The 12,676-nt window shown below is 34.8% G+C and overlaps 1 protein-coding gene across 2 annotated transcripts in view; it reads left to right on the top strand.

Moving 5' to 3' along the window:
• Positions 1-11,231, top strand: part of msk (importin-7 msk) — a 165,854-nt gene extending 154,623 nt beyond the window's left edge. The window contains exons 16-18 of one of the 2 annotated variants that reach the window (XM_089098588.1): positions 5,094-5,330; positions 8,426-8,579; positions 11,081-11,231. In XM_089098588.1, coding sequence (XP_088954714.1) covers positions 5,094-5,330; positions 8,426-8,579; positions 11,081-11,142 — 453 coding nt within the window. In that variant the 3' untranslated portion in view covers positions 11,143-11,231. Of the gene's footprint in view, positions 1-5,090; positions 5,331-8,425; positions 8,580-11,080 lie in introns of both variants that reach the window. The other variant, XM_089098583.1, reaches the window with a different exon arrangement.
• The last annotated feature ends 1,445 nt before the right edge of the window (positions 11,232-12,676 follow it).

Genomic DNA, 12,676 nt, shown 5'->3' with positions numbered 1-12,676 from the left:
TTTAATTGTTTATTTGATAAATTAAACAAAAACTTACCAAGTTTGAAGTTTGATTGTAATTCTACTCCAAAGAAGGAGCGCCAGCGTAGCTGACAGTTCAACTGAGATAGACCTTTGCAATCGCCTCGATTGACCAAAACAACAGCAGTATTTTAAAGTCATTATAATATGTGGTGCTAAGCTCATGATGAAACGCTCCGAGTTCAACTGGATGGGAAATTGGGAGGGCAGTTGAATTCTCAGCTACGCTGGTGTTCCTTCTTTGGAGTAGAATAATAATCAAACTTCAAACTTGGTAAGTTTTTGTTTAATTTATCAATTCTACTCCAAAAGGAGTGCCTTAGCTCCGCCTTCGATTTCAACTGAGATTTTCAAGTTCAGCATGAGCTATACCAACACTAATGATCAATAATAGCCCTATTCATTAAAAGAGGCTGTTGTACAAAAATTCATTTATAGGACGATATTTCAAATATAACAAATTACAGTGAATATATTCAAAAGACAGATAACTGCTGACCGCTTTCAATTGGTTTATTATAAAACCTTGCAAACGTTTTGGCATTTGTCCAGCCTACATATTTTATGATTTGATCTACATCAATTCCTCTTGCTTTAAGGTGGGACGTTGAGGCAGACCCTGTGCTATGAGCACCATACACACTGATATCTATACCTGCAAGAAATATAACTTCTTTTATACATCTAGAGATAGATGACTAGGACACAGCAGTATAAGGCTTACGATATGTAAGAAAAAGTGCGTCGTTTCTATTTTGATATAATGTCATTCTAATATAACTAGAGAGGTGCGTCACTGGACCCAGTGACGACTCTTTAAAAGGTAGAAATTTAAATACTGATTTGTGGTTGCCCGGTTTCGATGTTTTTAACAATACATTGATTTGAAAATCAAAACTTCCATCGTCATTATGTACCATATTACTAAGTGATAAACTGGCCAAAAACTGAACTCTTTCACAAGCTGATAAAATCAATAAAACTGCTAATTTCTGTGTTAGTGTCTTTAATTGAAGATTTTCGATATCCCAAGCTGGCAGTTTAAAGAGATCGAATACACATTTTACATCCCAAATACTTGAAATCTTGGGTAGACTAGGCCTTCTATTAAAGACACCTCTCATAAACTTCTTGGTGATGTGATTACTGCCTAACTGAAGGCTTGGTAGAATTGCCGATAAAGCACTCCTCGCAGTATTAATAGCACTGTATCCAAAACCTGAGTGAAAAAGTTCCGTAAGAAATGTCAAAATCTCCGGTAGAGTTGCCTCCAAGGCCTGGATTGTGTTTCTTCCACAAAAGTCGATCCATTTTTCAATGTAAACTTTGTACTGGCGCTTAGTTGAATCCTGCCACCCATCCATGATAATATCGACTGTGGAGGGAGAATATCCTTGGTGGTGAAGCCCTTGCCGGAGACGACGCAAGCCGCTAGGTGTAACGTCTTGGACAATGGATGGTGCAAGGTCGGTTTCTGTGGGAGAGACAAAGTAAAATTATCATTTGGTAGAAATATTGGACTTCCTATTAAAAGCTTTAATAGTAAGGGATACCATACTTGTGTGGTCCAATTTGGAAATATCAAAATACCAGTGGCCTGATCTGTTTCCACGTTCTGAAGGGTCCTCAGAAGCAAACTAAATGGGGGGAATGCATAAAAAAAATGAGGTTTACAATTCATTTCAAACGTATCTACGAAAAAACATCCTGAATCTGGTTTCCAATAACTAAATGTTTAAATCTGAAAATTTAATCTATTCGCAAACAAATAAATATCTTCTTACTTACATACCAAAAAGTTCAAAATAATAAATATTTCAGAATCCAATTTCCATTCCTTTTCATTATCAAATTTTTGTGATGCCTTATCCTCAATGTTAGCAACCCCAGGCACATGTTCTGCAGATATCCATCCTTTGCCCTGCAGTACTACCTGCCAGACCTTATTTGTGAAATAATTACAAAATTTAGATTTTGATCCTCCCATTTTATTTATATAAGCTACTGTGGTTATATTGTCAGAACGCAGCCGAACATGCATGCCTTTAATATCATGGGCAAAACATTTTAATCCCAGATAAACGGCCTTCGTTTCTAAGACATTGATATCAAATCTCTTCTCTTCTGAGGACCATTCACCTGTGGCCGTTTTCATGGAATATTCATCCACGAGTGCCCAACCTAGTTTCGACGCATCACTACACAGATATTTGTCAATTGATCTAGACTCGATTGCTTTAGAAGCATGATTGGCAATATCCAACCACCATTGTAGTTCCGAATGTACATCGGATGTTAAAGTTACCCGTTCCGCAAAATCACCCTTCGCGGACCCTAATGCTCGAGTTTTCAACGATTCTGTTTTCTGGTACTATAAGGGCCCTAATTCTACTGCTGGAAATGCTGAAACCAGAACGCCAGGAGCTTCAGCAAATTCTTGAATCGTAGTAAATTTTTGACTAAGAATTTTTGAAACCAAATGTATAACTTTTTTAATTTTTCTTTCCGGCAGGAAAATACGCATTGATCGCGAATCTAACAAAAAGCCCAGAAATTCTATTTGTTGGCTTGGAATGAGAACTGACTTTCCCGGGGGGATCAAAAACCCCAGTTCTGACAGTAATTTCACTGTTTCATAGACATTATTTTGACACTCTAAATATGACCTTCCCAGAAGGAGAGAATCGTCTAAATACGTAACTGACAAATACCCTTTTCTTCGAAGGAGAGAGATAACAGGTTTCATAAGTTTCGTAAGAACCCTTGGGATCTGGGCTCAATTCGAATTTCATCGCATGACGTCTTTTTAAACTTAGATCGTAATTGGTGAGGCCAAGCATGTGCACTGCATCTGTAAGGTTTTTGACAACCTTTTCTTTAATATGCTCATTTTCTAGCTCAAGTATCGCATTTGCTGCCTCTAAAACACAAAATGTTGAGTGAGCAATTGTCCGCTGCACTTGAAGTGCCTTAGCATCCCTCTGTTTAGCCTGTGATGAGAGAATAGCCCAAATTTCACTATTCACCTTTGGAGGAACAATTTTTTGGGTATTCGCAGGCCTAGGGTGGTGCTCAAATAACTCTTTTAGCTTCACTATTTCCAAAGGCTGAGAAAAAGCTCTATTTGCAACTTTGGCAAGTTTCTTATGGATCTTGGGACCCTTTTTGGTACCAGAACGTTCTTCAGAAATCTTTTTGAATAGAGCGTCATTTGACGTGTTTTCTTTTAATCTTTTACCTTTGTGCTTTTCCGTAGAAGCTTTCCACTTTGTGTCAAGGATATTTTTGGGGCTCCGAGAGCAAGATTTTTTGTTCCAAGAACTAATTTCACGGCTCCAAGAGCCATACCGAGCACGAGTTTGAAACTCTGGGCTCCGAGAGCCATTTGTTTGATCGCTATCACTCTCACTTGAGAGTATTCTGCGACGCGAATGAGCTTTATATTGCCTGCCACGCCTCTCATGATCATAATCTTCATCGACTAAATTGTCCAACAATCCAATCACTAACTCACTATCACTCATTATTTAATTTGGTCTGAATCAAAGCGAATGCTAACGTCAACTGGTTTTGTTTTGGTCAATCGAGGCGATTGCAAAGGTCTATCTCAGTTGAACTCGAAGGCGGAGCTAAGGCGCTCCTTTTGGAGTACAATTGTTATTTTTACGGAAAGCAAATAGCTCATATGAAATTATAGGCATTTTCTAATTTATTTGCTATTATTACCCTGTCGACTGCTAAGGCTTAATCAGTATGGTAGCTGGCATATGGTCAACCCAAGGGTGATTTTCTAGTTTAACATGTCACGTAAAAACAGAAGAAAATGAGCAGCAATTTTTACCAAAAATTTTTGTTTCGATTACGTTAATGATCTTCGATTGCGTTTAAATAATGCTGGGAAATCCGGCGCCCCCTTCATAGAAATGTTCAAACTGATCTTCAGTTTGCTTTTAAGGATTAAAAGTTTACGTGCTTAATGTTTGGATTCTTTTATGTACTTCAAGTAATAAGTGCTCTGTAAATATTTTCTTGACCAACCAGTCATAAATTATAAGTTTAAATCAGTTTTTATAATCTTACAGACAGGTACTTCAAAATTTTAATCAAGCAGTCCTTGAAGCAATCTTTCAAGTAGGGTACATGACTAGCTATGTGTATCGCTAGGCTACGTGACATTAGCCAAAACAACATCTAACAGGTTAACTTAGTAAGCACCGTAGCAAAAAAAATAAATAAATATAAAATGGGGGACAAGTCGCTGAGAATCTCGACGGATAAAACTGAAAATTATTAATCGGTTTTCAAGCATAAAAAAAGAACTGATGTTAGGTTAGAACTGAGGATAAATAGGAAGATAAACTGAAAATCATCAATCGGTTCTCAAGCATAAAAAAGGAACCGAGGCGTGCCGATGAAATGAGAAGCCGTGCAATCTAAAAATTACGCTTTACTATAAATCAGTGCTAAACTTGTGTCTCTTCTCTACATTGTATTTTAACACGAGTGATTTATTTTAGACACATAATAAGATGTTTTGAGTAAACGGTTATCGGCACCTCCTGTCCAAGAGATATGTTTTTACATCTTTCTGATTATTATAGTCTAGGTAAGACTGGTGCTTTTAAATCGTGAGCAAGAACAGTTTGGAAGAAAGAGTAAGCAATTACTTGAGGAAAGTCGACAATAAGACAATGGACAATTTTGTCCATTGTCTTAAATATTTCTTATGATACCTTTCCGACATTTGATAGTGTGTTACACATGATAGTTGGCACATTGATGGTGTGTCGACACTTGATGGTGGGACAGTTTCACACTATTTTAGATAGTTTAGGTTAGTTAGTGAAAAAAAAGTTAGTTGCTAATAAAAATGAATTAATCAAACATGCAGATTTTTCTTACGTATCGTATTTTCATGTAATAAATTATATTTTCATGTAATAAATTACATTTTTGTGTAATGAATTATATTAGTAATGTGGAAGATAGAATATCCCCTTACAAAAAGCTTGTTGTACATCAGGATTTCGTTATGAATAATGTCGTTTTTAGAATATATTTGTTTTAAGGAGGGATTGTCATCTGACGAGGATGAAATAGATGATGAAGGACAAGATTATTTAGAACAGTTAGAACGCAAAGTCAAAAATAATCCTGACGCTCCATTTAAAATGGGTACAAAAATTGAAGATGTACTAGACATAGACTCTGATGACGACTCGGATTTAGACGAAGGGGCATTTGACATTTATTCCACCATTATTGATGATGAAGAAAAAGGAGTTGACGAATATTCCTATTTTAAAGAGGTAACTGGAAACTCCCTCTTCCCCCCTCCCCACTCTCTCTCTCTCTCTCTCTCTCTCTCTCTCTCTCTCTCTCTCTCTCTCTCTCTCTCTCTCTCTCTCTCTCTCTCTCTCTCTCTCTCTCTCTCTCTCTCTCTCTTTCAATTTCATTGTCTCTCTTTTATGCTGCTTTAGGTTTAGTACCACTGGATTAAAGTTTTTCTAATGAACATGTAACTGGCTAAATAGGCTAGTCGTGCTTATAGTCAAAGCTTTGGGGAGTAGGAAAAAGGCTGATACTCCCAAGAAGGGAGAAAGAAATTTGGTCTTACAGTATCTGGATTTTAATGTATTGTTCCCCAATCTCACACAGGAGTTCCTTGGGTGGTTCTTGTGGGGAATTCGCACCATCTTTGTATAGATATGGCTACATATTTGAATTATTTAAAATTTCTTGAAATTTGTTTTTCTTTCAAAGTTTGTTTATGTTAGGAAGCCATGTCTCTCAGCTGGAATCAGGAGATATAGAAAACAATGATCTGTGGGGTTAAATTTGGAAGTTGGTAATGGATTCTTAGCTGTAAAATTTTCCAATTTTTGTCAAGCTCATTCTCATTCTTGTTAAAATATGTTAACTATCCTAAGCTCAAGAGCAGTCTTGTATGGTGGTAATGTCTTTGTCGTGTAATTCACGTGATTCTGCAGGAAAATGTATATACTTGGCAATGTTGATTCTTCTTTTTCTTTTTGTACTTTTCTCTTTCTTTAGACCTTTTCAAAAAGGGGTCTCATGGCCCTAACAAAGGGTGTGTTATCAGAGAAATTATCTAGTTCCCCTTCTTCGTCAAAATTTTTGTTCTTATAAAAAGGTTACATTTGAACTCAAAAACAGTATTTCAGAGCTTTCGTAGCCGCAGTCCAGAGCGATTAATATTTTGCAACTAATAAAAAAAATAAACAAGTTTTTTCAACTGAAAGTAAGGACAACATTATAAGTTAAAACTAACAGAAATATATTCGGTATGTAAGGGGGGTGTGCCCCCTCCTCAACCTCCCTTGTTTCAAAATCAACGACCCTTGTTTTTTCAGCAGTCGTTCTAATTGGATGGGACAAAAAAGTCAAACTTTAGCGTAAAGAGCGAGGGGTTGAGAAGGGACGGTCCCCTCATACACGGAATAATTTCTCTTGGTTTTAAGTTTTAATGTTGCTCCTCACTTTCAGTTGAAAAATTGTTGTTTTTTCAATCTAATTTCTGATTGTTTTCTAAATCATGCCCAGGCCTAACCAAGATATGATGTGGCTACCGGCCACAGAAACACCCGATTTCTTGCTGATGAATTGTACATATTAATAATTTTAAATTGGTTGGTAGAGTCCTGATTTTTCAGTTTTTCTGCTAAAAAAATTTAAATTTTGGATTTTAATCAAAATTTTGGACTCAGTTTGAATATTCAGTTGACATTTTCGATGAACAGTAGTTTTGTTGAATAATTCCTGGTTGCACTTGACCCAAGAAATTTCCTGGAGAGGCTCATGATGCCCTGCCTCGCCTTTTCCACCTCTGTACCAGTAGGCAGGTAAATCTGATAATTTATGCTACATAGATAAAGTTTGTCACAAATGAACGGGGCACTATTACCCCCCCCCTCCCACCCAGCCCTCCTAGCACCAACAATAAAGGCGTAGACTAAAAATATTCCCAGGAAACAATAGGGACTAGACATCAATTTCTACAACCTCTCCTTCCCCTAAACACATTCTATTTTTATCTGAATCTTTTCCCCCTCTCCATGCCTACAGAATGACCCACCGTATCTCCTTCACAATAGTCGTTGTGGACTTACACATCACTGTGTATATCATTGTAATATGGAGCAAATCAGTTTAGCTAAATGAAGCATTAAAATAAATGTTAGAAACTTTTTTCTGCAATGAGAATTGAGGTATCACCAAGCAGCACCCTTATTCAGACTTAGTCTAAATTAAAAGGTTAACTCCTACCAGCCGCCCATACCTTTTTCTATAGTATCTGAAGGACGAGTTACATAGTTTAGGCATTGAAATATGGTCTTCTAGGTATATTCTCCCCCTCCCTCGTCCCACCCACACAATGACACCACCCTTCCTTCATAATAGGTGATATGTAACTATACATCACTAAACGTAACTGTATGAAAAGTCGTGTCCATATCAACCATTTATCTTCTACAGACTACATGACTTGTCAGGAATGAATGCGCCACCGTGCAGCAATGTGCGCCACCCTGCAACTGGAAAGGTCAATATACAGTTTGCTTTTTAGACTTCTATCGACTGGCTATCTCAAAATTTTTAATAGGTAATATTTTGGTCCTCTTTGATCTAAAATCGTAGTTTGGTGCCACAAAATGGCAGAAAACGCCACTTCCCTATGGCACAAGCTTTTTAGTCACTTAAAATAGCACTAGAATGTTCTATTTCTGTTCGATTGAGCCCTCACCTGATCTTCTAGAACCACCTATATACGATCATCTATAGGGAAAAAACAAAAACAAGTATCTGTCATCTCTCTTCGGGAAAAAAGGAACATCTTATGTTTTGTAGATGGGAGTTTGAAACGTAGGGTTCCCTTGTATGGTGAATCTAATGCTGTGATTTTCATCACGATTGTTTGACTTTTTTTTTTGGGGGGGGGGGGGCTTTTTTAGAAAACCATAAAAATTTTTAGGCTCATAGCTCGTAACATTAAAAATTAAACTGAATTAATATTATATATTTGGAATCAGCATATAAAGCCAGTCTTTTTAAAGCATTGTTATCAAAATTCCTTTTTTTAGAGTTTCGGATACTGTTGGCCTGGGTCTCTCCTTACTTACATTTCGTTACCACGAGCTGTTAGATAAATCCCTTCGTTGAGCCACGATTTTCCTTTTTTTTCAGGTTGAACTTTTTTTTTGTCGCAAAAAGCCTTTCGAGAGAAAATTTTCAACTTTACACAGTCAGTTAGCTCTGTCATGATTTTTTAGCTTTTTGTCAATTCGCTCTTACCAGAATTGGAATTTTCCTGTCTCGGAATGAAAATCAAGATTTTTTTTTTAAGACTCGGTTTTCCTAAAGATGTGCTCCTTCTTTTTTTAAGGTAATGATACATCTCCAATCATCGGAGCCAGGTTTTTACTCTCTGTTGACGGCTCATTTGAAGCCGGAGCAGCAGAAGGAATTAAACGATATTGTTACCCTAGCTGACCAAAGAAGAGCAGCAAGGGAAAGTAAAAAACTGGAAAAACAAGGAGGTACGTTGATATATATGGTCACCCAGTTCTGTTTTACACGGTACATATGTTGAGAAGAATTAAGGAAAAAACAGCATTTGGGGAATCTTTGATTTGGGTGCAAATTTAATCCGTGTATAGAAGGATCAGCTTTCAAACAGATTTAGTTTTTTTTCACCCTAGCCGAAAATCAATGCGTTCAACACATTAGGAAAAAAGTAAGTATTCGAGCCAAGTCCGTTTGAACAAATTGAAAAGGACATGTTGATCTTGGAAACAAGTTGACTTCTTCCACTCGGCTCTTTTATTATGTTCCCTAGTACTTTTTGAATAGCAATTTATTATAGTTAGATGAAAAAGTACAAAAACTATTAAGGAAACATATTCACTATAAAATGCATAGGAAATACGAGGGGCGGGCAGAAAATACGGAGAACTTCTTAGAATAAATTAATGACAACCGTTTTCTGAGACTGTAGAAGTTGTACTTTTTGACTTTCCGAAAGATTGAAAAAAGCACCGCCATGAAAAATGTACCGACCTTGACGGAGCTTATGTTGGAATCGATCAATTTTAATTGCAAGATTAGCAAAGAATTAACAAATATCGGCTGATTTTTAATAACCCCCGTAGATATTTTCCTCGTCAGAGAGTAGAGTATGATGGGCAGGGTAAAAGCCAAAACTAAATATTGGCAGGATTACTCTCGGTCCTCAAATACCATAATATATATATATATATATATATATATATATATATATATATATATATATATATATATATATATATATATATAAGCATATATAAGTATATATATATATAATATATATAATATATATAATTATATATATAATTATATATAATATATATATATATATATAATATATATAATATATATAATTATATATAATATATATATATATATATATATATATATATATATATATATAATTATATATATAATTATATATATAATTATATAATATATATATAATTATATATATATATATATATATATATATATATATATATATATATATATATATATATATAAGTATCTATATATAAGTATATATATATATAAATACATATATATATATATATATATATATATATATATATATATATATATATATATATATATATATATATATATATATATATATAAATTTCTTTAAAAATCAAACTTCGAAACATGCTCAAGAGCTGGTTCCAGGTTAATTTTTGCTTTTTTTTGGTGATACTATAATCTAGTAGCCGAAATTTTATAATTTTTTTCTATCCAAAAAATCATTACGGTGTCTGTTTTTTTTACTGTTCTCCATATTAATCTCAAAATAATCGGTTACCTATCCTAAATCTTACTGTTGAACTTTTGAGAAGATCCAGTTCAGAATTTAATTCGCAGGAAACGTACCTATGAACGTATTCACCAACACAGATAATTTTACAAGCACAAAAAAGCTCACAATTTTTTTTCTCTTTTTAAGGTTGTTCGTACACTGGCTTTTGTTTTCTGGTTTTATTCGCGGTTCTTCCTTTTTTTTTATTCTTAATAGTTTCTTGTACTTGAGACAGCAGAGCGAAGTTGCTTTTTTTTTTTTTTTTTTTTGAATATATGCTCTCTTGCTAAAAACCCTTGATTTCTTGTTTTTTTTTTCTAAGTAAAAAAAAAAGCTGGAGATACTACAAAACAGTGGTGTCAAATGGGGAAGGGGGACTTGCCTAATAGATTTTGAAAAAAATACCTTTATGAGGTGGCAATTTTCATTTAAATAGCCTTTTTTTATATTTTCCTTCTAAAAATTAACAAATTTGCCCTCTCCCCTAGATTTTCGTGAATTGACACCATTGCTACTTAAGTAAGAATGAATAATTTTTGACCAAACAAAGTTGTGTCATTGCCCTAGTCAAATAGAACTTTTTTTCATAACAAGAAACAATCCTGTTTAATTTTAATGGGTCATTCATTGTTCATTTTTGTATTTACTGTTCACTTCTTGTGGAGGTGGAAAGAATAAAGGATAAAATACATTATTCCAAAATTCAATTCACTGCACTTTTAATCAAACATTTCAATACAAGAGCAAAGAAGTTATTCTGAAAGTTGGCCGGACTTATATCTTGTTCCCAGTAGGGAGGATCTGTAACCTCCCGGTGTTTTGAAAAATAAATCTCATAAAAATTTTGGGTGTATTTCTTTTGGTATATTTATAGTTTCGGTGGTGGAAGCAGAATACGTCAAAATTCATTTCATCAGTAGCTACACAACATAAGTTAAAAGCGGTTAATTTTCACTCATAATAGATAATATATAGTCTTTCTTTTTAAAAGCGATCGGTGGTACCCAGCGGTAATTATGGAAGAAATTTCTGTTTTAGTGACTAAATAACTGAAAATTGCGTATAGTTTGAGCCTTCCCATCAGAACTTTGCTTGGATATAATCTTCATTCGTGTATCTTTTCATGCTCCATTGTGTTTTAATTTATACTTTTATCCTCTAACGTGTATTATTTTTTAGGATATCAATTTGGACAGCAGACTGTTCCAACAGCATTCAACTTTGGTGGCTTCAGCAGTTAGTTTAAATAGATTTCAAAAAGATATGATTTTAGGTTCGCTTATTTTAAATTGCTGACCTATATATGCTATTCATAAACTTCATACAACTAGTCTGTTTTTCAATATCTGCTATATCGTGCCTTGGTAATCAAGAAATTGACGATCCATGAAAGAGTAATTGTCAGTCGAATTACTTCTACAGTTTTAGGCAAAATTTTTTGTTATTTTGGAACCATAATTATGGAATAAAATTTCCATGGTTTAAAAAGGTGAACCAGTATTATGATATTGCTTTATAATTTGTAGCTTATTGCGTGATAGGTACGCGATAGGAATTGTTTATGTAAAACAAGTTTTGCTAAAATGGCACTGCTCATAAACAATCAATATTGACACTTAAAATTGTAGATGTTATGACAGCTATGCAACGAAATAACGGCGTGACCACCTAATGCATCGGCAGCTAAAGTAAACATTCCATCTTTGGCATGTCAGGTTGCCTTATAATTCCTTAACTTACTATCGTTAGGAACTGAAGAAACCGACATTTTAATTGACCCAAGATGAGTTCAGCAAATCTAGCAGATTAGTTCCTTATTTTGTCTCCAATATCAACAGTTGTAATATAATTATATATATGTATACATATATAAATAGTACCGGAAGTCTGGCGGCATGGCCGCTGGGCCCTGGCACGGCTACGCGGGAGGCTTTTACATATATGGATTGCCATTGTCATTTGTCTTCTAACCGCAGACGGTGCGAGCCTCTTCTTCACGTGATAGCGTCACCACTCTGGGAAAAATACGAGTTATTCCTTAAAATTTTGACTTACTTAGATCGTTTTTGTGGCCTGAAATGTCAATATGCCAGTTAAAAAAAAAAAAAAAAAAAAAATGTAGCCGACTTCAAGGCAAGGCCCCGGCACTCAACAGGCTTATTGATTCTCGTTGTCGCTTGTCTCCCAATTGCCGATAATGTGACCTTCTTCTTGGTGTCACGGCTTCAGGTTAGGTTTGGTGGAACCACCCTGAGAAAAATACTAAACAGCCGTATAAATCTAACAAAATTATGTTTAAAATGAATACACAACTGTTTGTTTAAAGTGAGTATATATATTCATTATCCGTTTGTCTTAAGTCATGAGGTGTCAAGTCAGCAATAACAGTTAAGTTAGGAAAGTCTGACGTGAATCAATTCCTCATTTCTGTTAACGCATGAAAGAATCATCCATTTTTTAAGATTTATTTTCTTCTGGAACTCATAAATATGACGTCACTCGTATGAATTTTGTTTCCCAAAATTAAGTCTAAGGAAATTTGGCATAATCATTGCGTTATTCTTTAGTTTTATGTCATGAGATGTCAAATCAAGAATTTCAATATAATTAAAAAATTTTGGTGTCTATTCAATTCGTTTTTCCTCTTAATCCTTCAGAGAGTCATTATTTTTATATGATTTGTATTCTGCTGGGATTGTTTGTGATTTTCACTATTGCTTCTCTTCTAAGCGGAGACTTCGTTTACGACTCGATGTGATCATCGCTGTCACTTGT

This window comes from Artemia sp. Qi Xiang Cuo, chromosome 2 (genome assembly GCF_049724085.1).
Source record: "Artemia sp. Qi Xiang Cuo chromosome 2, ASM4972408v1, whole genome shotgun sequence".
Taxonomy (NCBI): domain Eukaryota; kingdom Metazoa; phylum Arthropoda; class Branchiopoda; order Anostraca; family Artemiidae; genus Artemia; species Artemia sp. Qi Xiang Cuo.
The sequence above is the reverse complement of the archived record's forward strand: the minus strand, read 5'-3'. Positions and strand labels throughout refer to the sequence as shown.